At 33.6% G+C, this 19,913-nt stretch overlaps 1 protein-coding gene across 6 annotated transcripts in view; it reads left to right on the top strand.

Moving 5' to 3' along the window:
• SSBP2 (single stranded DNA binding protein 2) overlaps positions 1–19,913 on the top strand; it is a 316,027-nt gene that overhangs the window by 212,875 nt on the left and 83,239 nt on the right. For 4 of the 6 annotated variants that reach the window (XM_045033195.1, XM_045033196.1, XM_011284322.3 and 1 more), the window contains one exon: positions 12,244–12,333. The exons of the other annotated variants lie outside the window; for them this stretch is intronic. In XM_045033195.1, coding sequence (XP_044889130.1) covers positions 12,244–12,333 — 90 coding nt within the window. The remainder of the gene's footprint in view (positions 1–12,243; positions 12,334–19,913) is intronic. 6 annotated transcript variants of the gene reach the window in all.

Below are 19,913 nucleotides of genomic sequence, written 5' to 3'. Positions count from 1 at the left end.
GGAAAACTACAATACCTAACCTAGGGGAGCTGTTTGTGTGTGTGTGCGTGTGTGTGTGAAGTTTATTATTGAAGTATAGTTGATATACAATGTTCTTTTAGTTTCAGGTGTACAGCATAGTGATTTGACAATTCTATGCATTACTAAGTGCTTACCATGATAAATATAGTTACCATCTGTCATCAAAAAAGTTATTACAATATTATTGACTATATTTCCTGTGTGTACTTTTCAACCCTATGACTTATTTACTTTATAACTGGAAGTTTGTACCTCATGATCCCCTTTACCTATTTTTCCCATGTTCCCACACACCTTCCCTCTGGCAGCTGCCTGTTTTGTTCTGTTGTTTATCTTTCATCAGGACAGTAAATGTAATCAAAATGGTAGAATTAGCAAGTGCATATTATGCAACACGTCAGGTATAGTAACCTCTAAGGGTTGTTAGTGTTCCCTAATTTATAGATGCCCCATGAAAAATGTTCTTCAAAATGAAGTAGTCATTTTAGGGGACACTTGTATTAGTTTTCCATTGCTGATGTTACAAATTGCCACAAATTCAGCATCTTAAAACAACATAAGTTTATCATCTCACAGTTCTGTAGGTCAGAGGTGGGAGTTGACTGGGCCAGTTTCTCTACTCCAGGTCTCACAAGGCTGAAATCAAGATGTGGGCCTGCTGGGCTCTCCTTTAGAGGCTCTGGGAAGCATCCACTTTCGAGCTTATGTAGGCTGTTTATAGAACTCAGTTTCTTGAGGTTGGTGAAGTCACCCAGGGCCTCCTTTCAGCTTATAGAGGCTACTGCATTTACACGCCCTAGGGATTAGAACATGGATATCTTCGTGGGGCCATTCTGTCTACTACAGAGAGAATTTTTTTCCAAGGGATAACTCTGATAATTCAAATTCCCTTACTAGGTGCTAATAGGAATAGTTAAAATACCTAGATTCTCAGACAAGTAGAAGCCCAGGGATTTTTATATTGAATCAATAGTATAAAAACAAGACAAAGGCTTACATCTGTATTTTTTTAAGTTTATTTTTATTTTTGATAGAGAGAGGGTGTGGGAGGGGCAGAGAAAGAGGGAAACAGAGACTCTGAAGCAGTCTCTAGGCTCTAAGGTGAAAAAGGAAAGAAAAGTAGGGCAGTCTACTAGAATCTATAATGGTTAAAAACTTGTAAAAGAGGTTACAACATTAATATTTTTAACATCTTTTTCTTGTGTTTTTCTTTAAACTGTGTATGGTATTTTGAAATACTGGTGAAGGCTACATTATTCAGTGACTAAAATGTTTGTGGGTGGGGAGGAGGAGTATTAATGAAAAAGTTCAGATAGGTCTGTAGGTTGACCATGTAGTCATAATGCAGGCTTATTGCTTTAATAATAAGTTACCTAACTTCTGACATTCATATGAAGACAATACTTCTTGAGGGCTGAATGTATACAAATGCTAAAAATGCTGTCATAGATATCCCCATTACATTTTATTTAAAAAAAATTTTTTAATGCTTATTTTTGAAAGGGAGACAGAGTGTGAATGGGAGAGGGGCAGAGAGAGAGGGAGGCACAGAATCCGAAGCGGGCTCCAGGCTCTGAGCTGTCAGCACAGAGCCTGACGTGGGGCTCGAACTCACAAACCATGAGATCATGACTTGACCCAAAGTCAGATGCTTAACCAACTGAGATGCCCAGGTGCCCCTTCATTTTATTTTTAAACAAAAATTTTATATACTATTTGTATGTTTTCCTAGTAATTCATAGTTATCATTTTGAGGAGTAGTCACACCAAGTTCAAAATTTTGTGTCACAAAGAATCCGTGAGTCTTAAAACAGCTCCAAGCACAGTGAGCACCTAATATTTGGGTTACATATATAGATGGAAAGATATCACCTTGAACTTAATTGTCTCAAAACAGATCTCTTATGTCAGCTCTTTTTCCTTATAATCTACCCTTTCTAATAAAGCTGAATATAGAATTCAAGGAACAAGATCTCTGACCCATGGTTGCTCTTGTGAAAATTAACAACTAAATTAAAGGCTGCCTCCTGAAAGTTTCCTTTAGGAATAAAATCGTTTTTGTGTTTATCAGGATCCTTCTGCATTTCTCTTGCACTTAAAAACATTTTTTTTAGCACCAGTAGGTAATTCTCTTCTGCTGCCTATCCATGCTTCTTGGCCTTCATATGAAAAAGTTAGCTTTTTGTTGAAATTACCAGGCAGTCAGAGCACTGTTTTTGTTCTGTATGGCAAACACCAGCTATAATATTTATATCACCAACTCTTCATCACTTTCCATATTTCTAGGTGTCAGGGTCTCACTGAAGTTTGGTTTTGGTTAATTGATTTTGCTTTTAATGTTATTTCTGAGTCTGTCCCTCTTTTGGAAGCCCAAGAAATTATAATACTATTCTTTGGATAATTAAGGTTTTGCAAAAGCAACAAATAAAATATCTTTATAATTTAAAAACAGTCAGTGATCTTGGTTCTCCAGACTCTACGAGGGTGACTGAGGAAGGTAGACTGGGGTAGACCATATAGTGCTAAGTATGAACTTGTGTAATCAATGTAAACAAATGCCCAGTAATAATGTAAGTGATTTTAAGATTATAGCTAGGATCTAACTTTACAAAACAGAAAAACTTTTTCTTTGTAGTCTCAAATTTAAAATATTTTATATTTTATTTTATTGAAATAAGACTTCATGTTTAAGTTAGAAATATCTACCTGTTATTTAACCTTAAATTTTAGGGATTAGGTTTGTTTTAAGTAAAGTTATTAGCATTTGGTCCTTTTTTTTTTTTAAGTTTATTTTCTTTTGAGAGAGAGAGTGTGTGTGTGGATAGGAGAGGGGCATAGAAGAGAATCCTAAGCAGGCTCTGTCTAAGGGGAGACAGAACCCCATGTGGGCTCAGTCTCACAAACCATGAGATCATGACCTGAGCAGAAATCAAGAGTTGGATGCTTAACTGAGCCATCCAGGCACTCAGCATTTGGTCCTATTATATAGCTATTGACAAAACTGGCAGTGTGTATATTTAACATATAAAAATTTTTTATGTTATAAATAGAAATAATATGACATTTCAGAAAGTTTTTAGGAATTTTATTCAAATATCACTTATATAATTCTAACAGTTAACTTTATGCATCCACCCACAGTATTTCATGGGTTATTTTTTATCATTTGCATAATTATAGTCATGCTATACTCAATTCTGTATTTGGCAGGTTTCACATAGCATTATATCATAAACAAATTCCTATGTTTCCCAAATAATTCCACTTGTAACCATTATTTTTAATAATTGAATCATGTTTCATCGCTTAGATGTACTACAATTTATTTAAGCATTACATTATTGCTGAATTTTTAGGTTACTTTGAGTATTTCTTACTATAAATATATGACCATGAATGTATTTTATGCATACTATTTTTCTCATAGTTCAGAATTTAAAATTGAATAGTATCTGAAAGGAAGGATCACTTAGTCAAAATTTATTAATTTTTTATGGCACATGATATATACACGTAAAGTGCTTTCTATAAGTGTACCAGTTTTCCATGCCACCAATAACTTGTGAAAATCCTTTCCTGGCAAGATTCCTCAACATATTTCCTTAGTTATTAATAATACCTTAACTGTTTACTTAGTAACTAATGACCCTTTGAGGTTTGTCGGATCTTACACCTGTTAACTGAAATGATTTCCCAACTTTCTAGCATTAGAAAAGAATAACCCAGGTAAATGATCACTGAAAAAGTTCACATAATTCTAGGCAAGTAACTTAGAAATAGAGTACCTAGATATGGAATTGAAACATTTGGGAATTATAAAAATCAAGAAAACATCCTCCAAATACCTGGAAGAGAAAAATAGATTACATCCCTAGGAACAAAAATCTGGACAGTTTCAGACTTTTGCAACCCTATTCAGACAACAGTGGTATCTGTAGTTTTGATGAGAGTCAGCAAAGACATTTGCATATATAAGGATTTGGAAAATAATATTTATATATCCTCTAGTCACCCTTGAAATGTATAAGAATTAAAACTCATGAGTAGCAAATGTTTTGTTATTTTTAAGAGACTGATAGGGAAAACAATAGATAAAATTGGAGTTCTTTATTTTTAATGCTGAAAGTATGGTTGCAAAACTGAATGTAGAGGTCAAAAATTATTAGTGAAAAAAGAGGTGATGGAAACAAAAAGTTTATGCCTAAGACTCCAAGTGTTTATAACAAGAATTAGGAAGTGGAAGAGGGAGATGTAGAATAGGAAGATAAGCTAACTTCATTTTTCACTGAGAAAGGTAAATGATACTGTTCGTCTTAACTTTAATACCTTGAAAGCTTAGGATAAAGAGAATTTGTGGGTTTTTTTTCAATTTTATTTTAAAGGACATCTCATTAGATTCATATTACAGGGCTTTTCTTGCTCACGAGTGAGAAAATATAGCATAAAATTTAAAAATAAATGGATAGGAAATTTAAACACATACAAAAAAACTTACAACATTAATTTCAGACAAAGTAGACTCAAGGCAATGATTATTAAACGTGAAAAATAAGTGAGAAATGGACAAACAACAATTGTAGGGTATTATATATATTTGAACGGGCAAGGGGACAAAAAATAGAGACAATATAAGGATATTACGCAAATGGATAATAATGTAGACTATGGATATTTTATTAAATATCCATGGGAAATTATGAAAATTGATCATTGGTTAGACCACAAAAAATTGTTCAACAATATCCTCAATATAAAAATTGTATAGTACATCTTACCTAGACATAGTTGGGAAAGCTAGACATTAAAAACAAAAATAAAGCCTCAAATTAAATAAAGCCTATTTATTATAAAAATTGTATAGTACATCTTACCTAGACATAGTTGGGAAAGCTAGACATTAAAAACAAAAATAAAGCCTTGAATTAAATAAAGCCTATAAATTAAAATATATCTTTGCTTACATCTATAAGATTTGATGTTGGTGTTCTCATTTTTTTTCTAAATCATCTAATCAGTATAATTTTGGTTTCCAGTTATATCCAGTAACTGTTTAGGAAATCAAAATTATACTGATTAGATGATTTAGGGAAAAAATCATAAGCATCAACATCAAACCTTACAGATTTAATCAAAGGTAAATTCAGAGCCAAACTTTATAGTTTTATATTCTTTGCATTTAAAAAAAAAAGAAAAAATTAGTTACTAATTTAGTTGAGAAGTTTGAAAATAATAAAGCCTAAAAAAAGGCATGAGAATAGAGATAATAGGAGAACAAAAGAAGTTAACAAATTAATAAAACAGAAAAAGAAGTAGCAGTTTCTGGCAAAAATAATGATGATAATGCTAATTCAGTTTAGGAGAGAGAAAATGAATCCTCATCATCTGTTTTAGAGCCAACAGTTCAGTAAGACAGTCCATGGCAGGTGAAATCCACTCCACAAAGTCATCCAGACACTGAGGTTAGTGGCACTCTGCCATTGTACAGGGCATTGTTTTTGTCAGCGTGACAGCAATTAGATCTCTAATTAAAAATAAGTAGGATGGGGCGCCTGACTGACTCATTTGGTAGAGCATGTGACTATCGATCTGGGGTTGTAAGTTCAAATCCCACATTGGGTGTAAAGATTACTTAAAAATAAAATCTTAAAAAAATAGAAGTAGAATGTGTTCCAAACTACTTAAGACCAAGGTCTGGATGTGGCACATACCTCTCCTGCTCACATTCCATTAGTAAGAACCTTAATTCTTGGTGAGAATAAGGGAAACAGAAGTATGATGTAGTTGGGCTGCTGCGTGATTGGCTACATTTCTAATACCATGGAAAAAGGAGAAGACAGATGTTTGTTGTCTGCTAGCAATCTCTCTCACAGCTGCTACAGAGGACTTTTTGTAAGTATGTGAAAGTAGTGTGTATGTGGATAAAACTAATAATCTCAATGCAATGAAGTGTTCTGAGAAAAATGTAAATGAACAGAATTGAAGCAAATAGAAGTTTTAGAAAATATAAAAAGAATAATGACCATAATTATTTCCAAAATTGCCTTTGTATTCAGGCAGTTTTACTGCTGAATATTTTTTTAACTTTCAAAAAGCAGATAAACACCATACTATAAAACTTCTCCAGAGCATTATAAAAGATAGTTTGCCATCCAATTCATTTTGAGAAAGTAGAATAATCTGGATGTTCAAGTTTGAAAAATATAACACAGCAAGGAACATTCTCAACCTGTCTCATTTAGAATATAGATATAAAGATCCTGAATAAAATATTGGCAAATATAATTCATTAGCCTTATTAAAAGAAGGATCACCCATGATGATCATGCATGGCTTATCTCAGAAATATGATGATGCTTTAAGAAAACTATCAATATATGATTACTTATATCATGCTTCCCACAAAAACAAAACAAAAAAATATCAAATATAAAAAGGCAAAGCATCTTTTTTTTTTTTTATTTCTGACTTCTTTAAAAATTGTTTTTAGAATACTAGGCATAGAAAGATTTCTTAGTATAATAAAGAATATGTTTTCAATCAACAGTCAAATATTTGACCGTGCTTTGCATTAAAATTCTGAAGACAAGATACCAATTATAACCATTTTAAATGTTTCTCAAAAAAAAACCCCGCATATGGCTTAAAAATAGTTCAGATAGCTTAATAGTAAAAGTCAACAACTCCCTGACCAATCTCTTCCTACTCACGCTTCCTTTTTTTTTTTTTTTTTAAGTATTGTTTTCTTTTCAGGGACTCTTTTTTTTTTTTAAGTTTATATATTTTTGAGAGAGAGAGAGAGAACGAACACAAGTTGGGGAGGGACAGAGAGAGAGGGGGATACAGAATCTGAAGCAGGCTCCAGACTCTCAGTGGCCAACGCAGAGCCTGATGTGGGGCTTGAACCCATCAGCCGTGAGATCATGACCTGAGCTGAAGTCGGAAGCTTAACCGACTGAGCCACCCAGGCGAAACTACTGTTTCCTTTAATCATCTTTCCAATTTCTAATAATTTTGTCACTATTTTAGTTCTTATGTCATTACCTTAATAATTTTTCATATACTTAAATATTTTTTCTATTGTACCAAATACAGACTTCATATTTTGATTCCCTGATAGGCAGCTGATTCTCTAACATCCTTATTAAATAAAACTATTAGTTATTTAATCTTGATAAATGCTAACTAATTTAGTAATCAATTATATCCTAATTTTATTTTTAAACAAAATTTTATTATATGCCTGTTGTGAAACCTCCATATCAAACTATATATAACTTTTTTTTTTCCTACCAGAGGCCACTAATGATAACAACTAAGATTAAAATAAAGTCTTTTGGCTTTAATTTCAGATTTTTATTTAAGAAGATAAAATATAAAATAACAGTGTATCTCTCTATTTTCTAAATTCAGAAATAGGGAATTAAAGAGAACAAAAATATTTTTTAAGTGCAGTTATACAACAGCATTTAAGAGAAAGCGGAAAATGGGAAATGGTGCTGGACATATATACAAGGGAAAAATAAACACCACAAAAAGAAGAAGGAAGGGGCACAAATTGACTTATGCCTTCTTAAAGGGTAGAATGATACAAGTATAGGAAGTCCAAGAGAGCAAAGTGGCCACACAGACTTAAACAAAGATAAATATATAACAACATGTAACGATTTCATGGTAACTCTTTAAAGTTCATTTTTGTATGTCCTTGGGAAAGCAAGTAATTCCCCAAATTTAATACATTGGATACATAAAAAGTAGGTACAATTATATTAGTAATTTGGGAAAATATAAAAGGAAAAGTAAAGTTGTCAATCTCAAAAAAACCTTGAAATTTAAGTCCTGTGACAAAATAAATGATTTAAGACTAGTTAGAAAATATCTGAAAGTATATACTGAAAGCATATAAATTAATCCAGTGAAGAGACAAAACACTTTTAATGATGATTTTTTCACATTTGCCCAAAGTCTTATGTATTTAGTTTAGTAAAAAGAAATATTTTAAAACCATAATATTTTCATGTTTTTCTTTTTATGAGAGAGAGAGAAAATAAAAAGTCAAACCTAAATAATCATGCATATATTTGGGGCGCCTGGGTGGCGCAGTCGGTTAAGCGTCCGACTTCAGCCAGGTCACGATCTCGCGGTCCGTGGGTTCGAGCCCCGTGTCAGGCTCTGGGCTGATGGCTCAGAGCCTGGAGCCTGTTTCCGATTCTGTGTCTCCCTCTCTCTCTGCCCCTCCCCCGTTCATGCTCTGTCTCTCTCTGTCCCAAAAATAAAATAAACGTTGAAAAAAAAATTAAAAAAAAAATAAAAGCATATATTATTTATATTGCTATAAGTGAGCAAGTTAAGCAATTTGATAAATATACTCTTTCACAATGCTTGAAGTGCCACTTAGTGTGTGTACCTGTGTAGTATTTATTATCAGATTAGTATTTGTTAATGATGTACATGGTGTACCAAATGGTACTCTAAGCTTGAGTCCACACAGTACAATAAACAGTGAATTATCCTTTTTCAATAAATCCCAGAAGACTGGATGCATAATTTAGCTCAAAAATGTGGTCCACAGAGTGAAGTTTGGGCTGAAATGCTCTGAACTAGTGCTTTCTATGAGGTAAACAAACTGGGTAATTATTAAGATTCGGTTCACATCACTTTGTATCCTTAAGCCAAGGATAGAAATTACTATCACACCAGAAAATGAAATCATGCTCTATACTATAAATCATCTACCTATAAAACTCTTCTGTTTTCAAGACACTTCTATTATTATGCCCAAAGTATGATTATTTTTTTCAAAGTATGATTATTAAGAAAGAAAAAATTCCACAAAATTCTTGTGCCACTGTAAGGGAATAGGTACAAATGAAGAATTTGCACATCTTGAAATGTGGGAAGACATCCTCAACAACAAAGCAAGAGTCATATTTAAATAAGTTGATGGGGCACCTGGGTGGCTCAGTTGATTAAGCATCCAACTTTGGTTCAGGTCATGATCTTGCGGTTTGTGAGTGCGAGCCCCGTGTTGGGCTCTGTGCTGACAACTCAGAGCCTGGAGTATGCTTAGGAATCAGTGACTCCCTCTCTCTCTGCCCCTCTCCCACCCAAGCTCTGTCTCTCTCTGTCTCTCAAAAAATAAATAAATGTTTAAGTAAAAATTAAAAAAAAAAATAAGTCACCATAACATGATCCATTCGTTTATGTGATTTACTCACTCATTCCTAAATATTCTATTTATTTTTTTAAGTGCTTGTTTATTTTTGAGAGAGAACACAAGCAGAGGAATGCAGAGAGAGTGATTGAGAAAGAGACACAGAATTTGAAGGCTCCAGGCCCCAGGCTCCATGCTGTCAGTGCAGAGCCTGATAAGGCACTTGAACCCACCAACTGTGAGATCATGTCCTGAGCTGAAGTTTGACACTTAACTAAGGAATCATCCAGGTGCCCCCCCCCAACTATTCTATTTAAATTTATAATCCCTATCCCTTTATTGGGAATTCCCTATTCCTTGCTCTTTTTTTTTTTTAAAAAGCACTCACCATTATCTTTCTTCTTTCACTAGAATGTTAACTTCCAAATAGCAAGGATTTTTTTTTCCCTATAGCGTTAACTGCTGTGTTGCAGAACTTAAAAGACTTCTTGGCAATTTATATTTTGACTGAATTTATTCTATAATTTTGAAGTCATAAAATGAAAACTCAAAAGGCATTTTAAAGATTTAATTTGCTTAAATCTTCATCTGAATCATGTATTTTGTTTCACTTTTAAATAATAGCTGAAAAAAAAAAAACAAAAGGGAGCACATATAATGCAGAACATAGAAGGAAAAAAACCTAGCATATTATATGCCTTTAAACAATATAGTCCCCAAAAAGAAAACAAATAAAGGAGCCAACGATGACCCAGTATTTTTACTTGTTGAATTTTAATTTAGTTGCAGACAAACTTTTTCTTTTCCTTAGGGGAGGCAAAAGCTTCTTTTATGTACTTTCTAAGCAATTAGAACTGAGGGGAAAATAGCATCTTTGAATTACACTAAGACGTTGCAGTAACCCATTGAATTCTATTTTATTTTTTGTAAACCTGCTTAAAGTTGTAATACACAACTACAGTAGTATTTTTTCTATATAATGTAGCATATTTTTTTATATATGAAATTTATTGACAAATTGGTTTCCATACAACACCCAGTGCTCATCCCAAAAGGTGCCCTCCTCAATACCCATCACTCACCCTCTCCTCCCTCCCACCCCCCATCAACCCTCAGTTTGTTCTCAGTTTTTAAGAGTCTCTTATGCTTTGGCTCTCTCCCACTCTAACCTCTTTTTTTTTTTTTTTCCTTCCCCTCCCCCATGGGTTCCTGTTAAGTTTCTCAGGATCCACATAAGAGTGAAACCATATGGTATCTGTCTTTCTCTGTATGGCTTATTTCACTTAGCATCACACTCTCCAGTTCCATCCACGTTGCTACAAAAGGCCATATTTCATTTTTTCTCATTGCCACGTAATATTCCATTGTGTATATAAACCACAATTTCTTTATCCATTCATCAGTTGATGGACAGCATATTTTTTTCTATAAAAATATAGGTAAGAGTAGTTTACAAACTTGTCTCAAAAATATTTCTCTTCTGCAATTAATTAGAACAATAGTGACATCTTATCTCTAGCTCTTAGTACTGAGAGCAATTTGCCCATGACAGTAATTCATTGTCAAAGGATCTAGATCAAATCTTTCTTCCTAGATCAAGCTGTAATCATATATATTTAAACTGTCACTGTAACATTGTATATTAAAATTTTACACCAGTTTAGTTAAATGAAAAAAAAAGATTTGGTTTCATTTTTTAAAAATATGAATGTTGATACATAAAGCAAAATAGAACACTATCTGTCAAATAGTGGGTATTTAATGTACATTAATGAAATTGCATGCTTTTGCTTAAAATAGAATAACAGATAAATGTTTCATCTTAATATCTAAGATATATTATTTCTCCTTTTATACTTATCTGCTTTATCAGAAGCTTAGAATTTTGGCATTCATAGGTAAGCAACATTTTAGATAACCACATTTAAATCTACATTTTCTCAGGAAACACTCAAATCATTGGCCTTCATTATTAATAACTACTAGTATTATAGAATAAACACGTGTTAGTATTTTTACAAATTTATATACCAGGAAATGTAGGCTATAAATACATTGATATTGCATCTTGTAATGGAATATTAATGCATGAATGACTACCCTGATGTAGAGGCAAGGACAGTGGGACAGATAGACTAGATCCATTATTTGTTTTGAGTTCTTTCATAGCAGAACTGTTGGATTCATACTGATGTTTCTTCAGCACATTTCTGATCTCTTGACTGTTCTTAGGATTTATAATATGTCTAACCAGGTAGAGGAATGAAAACCCATGATTATAGAATAGTGATATGTATTACTGTTCTGTGTAAGAATTAAATCTAAAGCCTATATTTAATTACAAAGAATCTAAATCAAAATTTTTCATTCTCCTATTTCATGAAGCTCTAGTGTGCCATGAAATAATTTGTAAGTGAAGTAGACTGAGTTTTTCAATCGTTTTTTTTTTTCATAATCTGTTTATATGAGACTAATCTCTCTAAATCGAATTCTTTTCTTTTATTCAGTCTCCTAATTACTTTTTCATCCTCACCACTTTGTTTTTGCTAACAATTCTATTTTGGCTGCCAGTTATAGCATATCAGAAATTGAATAATGTGTTACCACCTATAAGCAGAAAATTAATTGTATTTGTCTGTGACAAAGCAAAGCATAATCTTAAAAAAGAGTTCTTTTTTCCAACTTCTGTAACCACCATTTTCATACTTACTACCGACATATTTCCATATTTGTTATTAATGTTGTCATTTCAGATGCCTGTGCCTTAAATAAAACATTTACTTAAACTTTTATCTTTTTGTCATATTATTATTTGCCTTTTATATATCATTGAAAGATACCATCTTCTTCAAATCCTGTGATTTCAGAAAGTTTTAAAACACTTGTTTAAACCAAATAACTTAGTCATATATAAACTAACTGTTGTATCTTTGTTTACCTCTGGAGTGGGGGAAATTACTAATATTTATTCCTGGGAATGAAAGCTTCCCTTCCTACAATCTGTTATCGTTAGTCTGGTTTTGTACCTTCGTTGTAATGATATAGGTTTGTTTCTCCTTTATTCTTTGCAGAGTGCTGCAGCAGCTCCCAGCCCAGTGCTAGGAAACATTCCCCCAGGAGATGGCATGCCAGTAGGTCCTGTACCACCAGGGTTCTTTCAGGTACTCAGAGAAACTCTGACGAGGAATGTTAAGGCACAGGAACTCCTGTTTGCTTTTATTGAAAGATATGAACGAGAATGAGGCTATTTTGATTCTTAAGGTAAACGTAATGTGTGCAGCCAACTCTTGATTATTCAGAGACCGGTTATTTAGTGTATAGATTAGCCCTTCCTTCCTGTGTTTTTATTTGTTGTCAAATTTATTCATTTATTTATTTTGACATTTCCTTGTTCAAGTAAGAAAGAAAGAGAGTGGAAATGCATACTGGCCCCTTAAGTTAACTGTGGTAAAGATGTGATGGGAAAAGAGGCTGAAGATAAAGTTCTGTCATCATATATAGATTTCAACTACTCCAGCCATCCAGATCTCCACAGACCAAAGATAATCAAGATTTGGCTGTAATTTCAAAATATGGCTAAATCATAACCTTTTCATTTATCAAAATTACAGGCTATATCGAGATATTTTGATAGTCATCTTTTTGGCTTTTAAGCTAGAATTGTTATTAATATTATTATGTGACATTTTAAAATCAGATTTTTAAAATACAAATGCTAGTATTTTAGAATTTCAACAAGGCCACTTATTTTAGCAATGATGGTAATGATTTTAGAATTATAATACATCCACTTTTAAATTTTATTTTATTTCCATTTAATTCTAACAGTTTTCTAACACAAAGAAGTATAGACTCTGAAGTTTATTATTTTTTTACTACATAGTTAATTTTATAACATCCTTTGAGAAAATTAACAAGAACTTAGGAGTTAAGAACCAGAATTGGAAGGCATTATGGGAATTAGTGTAATGTGCTATATTGTTAATGAATTACATTAGGTACTTACAAACTAATCTGTCACTTTAGTGTTTTTATATTTTCACAGTCCTTGATAGTCATTTGCTACTTAATCCATACCATCATTACATTTCTTACAATCTAGGAGCATATTATAACTCTTGATTAGTAATTAAACCATCTCCATTTAAGATGATAATTCTAGCTAACACATTAACCACATACTATACGTTATGCTTTGTTCTAAATGTTTTACATATATAAACTCTTAATTCTCACCGTAACCTTAGGTATGAAGTATGTATTATTACTGATCCTTTTGCACAGATGGAAAAACCAAGGCTTGGTAGATAAGTGGCTTTCACGAAGTCAGAAAGTGACAGGGTCAAGATTCAAATCAAGGCTTTGTGGACTTCTGCCACAGAATTTACCTTTTAAAGTTCATAACTGATCATTATTCATAATATTTTTAGCTCATTTAATTTTTTTCCCTCATGCTCTCTTTCTTTTGCCAAGGAGGAATTAGAGTTAGTGAATAAATCAGAAGGGTTTATTTACATATAAGAGTTAATAGAAGCTCTCTAAATGGCACTTTTAAAAAGAGGGGTGGGTTGGGAAGGAAGCCAAATACTTCTAGGGTAAAACAAAGATGTATAAACCCATACATTTTAATTTTCACGTTTTGTTAAATGAACCATTCTTCTCTTACCTGTCTTGTGCCTGATTCTTGGTAAGAGGAGTTGAAACAGAGTTAACTTTGTTTTAATTATTCCAGTGTGATACATACTTAAGAACTACTACATGCCAGGCACTGTGGTAAGCATCTAAAAATGAGTGTGGTAATATGTACCTTCCCAAAGTTCATTGTCTAGCCAGAGGCATTATTAAAAATAAATAACTGTAATATAGCAAGGTATGTGCTGTAACAGACTCAAGTGTAAGATTCTGTGATAACCTAGAAGAAGAGCTGTTAAGTCTGCCTGAATTGAACCTGGGAGTGGTTTAGAAAACATTTTCCAGGGGTAAAAAACAGAGGAATGATATTCCAGAAAGTGGAAACAATATAAGCAAAATTATAAAGGCCTTCAAAAAAGCATATATTGTGGTTAAGGAGAGAGAGACAAGGCAATTAGAGTATAGAAAAAAATGGCTGTAATAAATGAGTGGAGTGTACTCTTAGAGAAAATTAGGAGGCCACCAAACCCAATCTTGGGAAGGTCATTGTCAGGGAAGTATTCTCAAATTAGTAAATGAAATCCAAAGTGGCATCTAAGGATGAGTTAGGCAAAGAGACAAGGAGAGAGGGAAGGAATATTCCAGGAAGAGGAAAAAGAGTTTCCAAAGGCCCAGAGGGGAAAATAGAGAAACTAAATATTAAAAAACAACACAATGGAGCTTAATTGGCTAAAGGGAGAGTAGCTGGTGATGAGGCTCCAGAGGAACCTAGAGGAGCTTGTAGGTCACGTAGGAATTTGAACTTGATTTTAAGGACAGTAATAAACTATTGGAGGATTTGAAGCAGGAGAGAGGCATGTTAATATTTGTACTTTTAGAAAAATCACTCCAGTGTGGCCAGGATTTCTGAAGCCAGGTCTGAAGGTAGGAAGACTACTTAGGAGGCTAGTACAGTGGTCCAGGTGGGATTTAATGATGGCCTGGACTAAGAGAGTGGCAATGGGTGTGGAGAGAGATGAACAGATTTAAGAGACAAATAAATGCAAAGGGTATGAGTAAAAGAATTCAAAAATAATACCCTAGTTTCCTTCTCTAACCTGAGCAGATGAGGATTTTATTTTCTGACATAGAGCCCACAAAACAAGGAGTAGGTTTGAGGTGGGACAGATGAAGTTCCTGTGGGACCTCCAGATAGAGATATCCTTTAGACCAGTGAACATACAGGTTTGAAGCCTAAGGCAGCGATCCAGGCTAGAGATAGTCATATTAAGGGCACTTGAGTCCACAGAGGTAGATTAATTATCCAGCAAGAAAGTATAGAATGAGAGAGTAAGAGAGTATGCAACTGAAATCCCAGAACACTAACACTTAAAAGGTAAACAAAGGCAACAGAATTCATTAAAAAGAATGATGCAAAGGTATCACTTGGTTGACTAGTACAGTAGCCCAGGGAAGATCTTGTGACCCATCAAAGAGTAGTGGCAATAAGATTGGAAAGGAAGAAGCAATTCATAGTTATGTTTGATAGGCTTTAGTTGATTAACAAAATTAGGGTTAGAGGAAAAAGAGTTGGACGATTCAAGGATCGTTCTGAGGTTCCTATTTTGGACTTCTGGAAAGTTTCAATGTCTTTATCTGAGTTAGGAAAGACAGAAGGTAGAAAAAGCTAAATACGTTTGAGTTTGGTATATGTCATTCTCCTTTATCCAGGGAGACCATTCTACCTAATCCCAGCTACTCTTTTACCCCATTCAATGGGCTTAATGTCCAGTCTCCCTAGGAATACCTCTTTGAAATAATGAATAACTCAAACCATCAAACTTTTAAAAAAGAAATGGAATGTCATCATCTTTTGGTACGTATAATGATGGAGTTAGTCTACTCAAATGTTTCCTAAATATCAGCCTTGGTTTCCTACAGTGATTGGTCAGTACTTCAGTGTGATCCTGGCCATAATGCCTGTTGTTAATGAGAAGTACTACCTTATGTGAGTAGAAATAACAGCAGACAACCACAATTCAAGCCCAAATACCAGTTTCTAATTCAATTCTGAAGAGACATTCAACTCCAAGAATTATCCAGAGTAAGAGAAGAATAGTTTTGAATCCTCATTCTTAGTGAGGAAAGGCAAAACTTATTTGGGCTCACCTGGAATGGGAGTAGGTTAGGAAAGGATTGAGCCTATTAAATGTAATAAAAAAATGAAACTAAGGAAAGAAGAGGTTGTCATTAGCACATAAAGCACTTGAATCAGTAGTTTTGAGTTGTTCGCTATGTGATGATATCGTAAAATTTAGATTAGTGTTTATTTGTGACAGATATTAACATGGTTCATACTTCAACTTTGATATTTTTATTGAAATGGGAGAGCTTCTGTTATTTTGTTGGAGGTCAGTTAAGTAAAATCTAATTGGAATAATAGGTCATGCAAAAGGAAGTATCAATTTAGTAAAATAAAGCCATTTAAAGTAAGATACATATTTATTTAGAGTTTTTTCTCTAAGGAGTAATTGGTATACAGACCCCTATAAATTTTCAAAGTGACCTGCCATGGAACCGGTGAGTGACTTTAGAGCAGCTTTATTTTTTTTTAATTATTAAAAATTTTTTTCATGTTTATTTATTTTTAAGAGAGAGGAAGACAGAGCACAAGCAGGAGAGGGGCAGAGAGGAAGACACAGAATCCAAATCAGGCTCCAGGCTCTGAGCTGTCAGCACAGAGCCTGACTCAGGGCTCAAACCCACAAACTGTGAGATCATGATCTGAGCCAAAGTCAGATGCTTAACTGACTGAGCCACCTAGGCACCCCTGCAGCAACTTTCTTAAATTGGCAAGTCTTGCTACTGGGTCAGAGGGAAGACCATAGAAGCGGCCATTGACCTAACTAGAATTTGGCAGTTTTAGTGGAAGAAAATGTGTTATTGTGGCATGGTATGGGTACACATAGTAGGCACTCAGAATGAGTCTCTACTTTGAGTCTCCTATCCCTGTACTAGGATCTTACTCAAAGTTTTCATTGTATGCTAAGAAATATTAATTATGTATTGACAGCATCAATCTGCTATTCATTCATTTTCATAGCATTCTTATGAAAAGACAGGCAAAGTTTGATTCCTGCAATTTATTGAATAGGTAGGATTGTTCCTTGAACCAATTAGATTTCCTTCTTGCTTAAATATAACAATCAAAATGGTTTAGTAAAATGCATAAAACAAAACAAAGTTCTTGTTCTTTTGTGTTTAAAAAATTGGACTCTTTGTCACCTTATGAAGTTCTGTAATTTTATAGATTTGAGTAACAAGAAAGCTTTTCTTGTGAATTTATTACAACTTGTGTACCACATTGAAGACAGGGGCATTTTATATTTCAACCAAGAAAATTTGAGGGGGGCGGGTCGTGAAAATTCTTTATTTTTCCCTCCTTTCTGGTCTTTACCACAAGAAAACTTTTAAGTAGGAAACTATATCTCGTATTTTTGTCACTATAACTAAACATATCTTTATCTTTTATATAAAAACATAATCTTTTAATAAGTGCTAATGTAGATATCTTTAAGTATGCAGTTAGTGTGGGATATGCTTGTAAATTTTGAACTCTGTAGCCTTTGGTTCATTTTTACCATGTGTGATGTTTTGTTTTGATTTTTATCTTGATAAATTTGCAGTACTGTACTCACTAGATCTTTAGTTTTCTTAACTGAAACAGTTGAAAACGAATAATATATTGATGTTGGGTTATAAATTTAAGACTGTGACATCAAGAAGATTATAAATATTTGTTGAAGATAAAGGATACCAAGCAATTTATTTGCAGACTGAGGTGGTCGTCCATATTTTAAAATCTGAATTGATCGCAACTCTGATATGGTAGAAAACATGTTGCAGCAGGTTTGTAAGTCATATTTTGTTTGCCTGCATAATGTTAGCAATGGGAAAGCTGCTTTGCCATCTAGTGGTGGTTTGCAGATGTCTCTCCTGGTCCGGGTATATTTTCCAAAGGTTCTATTTTTAGCAAGACTGCACTGTAGCAAGCTGACCTAATGCTTTGACATAGTAATAACGCAATAAGAAGAATGAAAAATAGAAAGAAATCTTCCCTTTTCTCCATGGTGTTGCTATTGACCTGAAAAAGCTGAATATAAATGACATTCATAAAGCAATGAAGACAAAAACAAAGCTCAGGGTAATACAATATTCTTGATATTTTAAAAGAAAAAGCTTCAAAATGAATGAAAAACTCAGAAAAAAATAATTATTTAATTTAACAATCTCATGGTCTTGAAACTGAAAAGAAAAGAAAAAGAAAAGAAACGAAAAGAAAAGAAAAACACATTTACAAGCCCTCGTTATGTTTCTTGAGGTGGATATTTAATTTATTTCTGGAGATAAGTGGTGTATTTTGAAGATACCTTTTGGGGCGCCTGGGTGGCTCAGTCAGTTGAGCTCCTGACTTCAGCTCAGGTCATGATCTCACAACTCTTGAGTTCAAGCCCCTTGTCGGGCTCTGCGCTGACAGCTCAGAGACTGGAGCCTGCTTTGGATTTTGTGTCTCCCTCTCTCTCTGCCCCTCCTGCACTTGCGCTCTCTCTCTCAAAAATAAATAAACATTAAAAAACGTTTTTTTTTTTTCAAACTAAGTACACTCATCTGCTGTGCTGTTCCTATCCAAACTTCTATACAACTATTCTAACCAGTAGCACCCTTTTTACCCTGTTATTTCTACAGAAAGTTAAATAGTCTACATGCTTTCTCAATTCCCTTTTATCATTAACCTTCATATTGTCTTTACTCCCAGTGATTTTCCTTTCCTCTTACCGTTCCTGACTATGGCCATTTCAGAGTTAGTTTTAGGTAATAATCTAAACCAGGAGAAACTCCCCTTCCCTCTCCCTACAAGTTATAGATAGCATCTCTAATCTTAGATAATGAGCCAAAAAATTAGTATATCTTTTCTTAGTTTGAATCAGTAGGGTACTGAAAATCTCAGGTAGACTTGACTTACTGAACTGCAACACCTAACAATTCCAGTATACATAGTTTAAAAATCCAAATATTAAAAATAGTATTTTTCATAACTAAATACACTGGGATTTGGAGCGTGGAAGTGGGAAGGTTGCTTATTTACCAAAAGTCAAGACATAAAAATTAAGTTTAATTTTATTTTTAAAACAACAATTTTGAATCTTTAAAGAACAGAGATTCTAAACATCAAAACTAAAACAAGTCTTTCTCTAATACAAAGATAAAAGGAGCCTAAAAAAATAAAGGTGTCTAATAGCTGCTGGCTTTGATAATGCTTTCCTGCAGTTGTGGTAATAGACCAGGTAATGGCAACTTGTTCTGGCCTCAACTATTAGAACAAATTAAAACTGCTCAGCTTGAGTAACCAAGTAAGCTTTTTTTTTTTTAAATCACAGTTTCAAACAACTAAGGATTCTATAGCAGTAACTAGATGAACAGAGAGCAAAGAGTGTATCAGGGCTTCAGATTTAATCCATGGGTTTCTAGTTAGGAATGAAACTGTTTCCTGTTAGAAACCCTACTGTTTGGGTTTATTTACCAAAATGAATATTTAGGAAAAAGTTAACTTGGCTATCATAGACCAACATTGGTTTTCCTTTCACTTTAATGATCCTTCTGCTGTCTAAAGGTGTCAGGATATTTTGTGTGAAGCAATAAAATATCATATTTTAAAGTTACATCTGTGATAGCTTATCTGTTTTTCAGCTAATTTGAGATGACGATTTTTCTTTTGAAAAGATCTCTTTATTGAAAATCCTTCCTGGAGTGCTTCAGTTTTTATTATAGCTACTTTGGTGTGTGTTGCGGGGGGGGGGGGGGCATATATAGCAAATTGCAAATATACAAAGGCAGTTTATAACAATTTTAGTTTTTTATTTAATGTCGGTTACAGAAACAAAATGGTCACCATTCTTTGGGGAATTAAAGATAAGAATAGGTTATTAGATATATTATAAATCCCCTCTATGGGTAGGATAGGTTTGTCTTAACTATACATTAGGATGTCTTCAGCCTTTTTAAAAGGTAGCTTCTCACTAGGTGGTGTTCTGAAATAATGTATCGCTATATGAGGAGTTGAAAGATTTTT

The sequence above is a fragment of the Felis catus genome, chromosome A1, assembly GCF_018350175.1.
Source record: "Felis catus isolate Fca126 chromosome A1, F.catus_Fca126_mat1.0, whole genome shotgun sequence".
Classification (NCBI taxonomy): domain Eukaryota; kingdom Metazoa; phylum Chordata; class Mammalia; order Carnivora; family Felidae; genus Felis; species Felis catus.
This window is presented reverse-complemented; position numbering and strand designations above follow the sequence as displayed.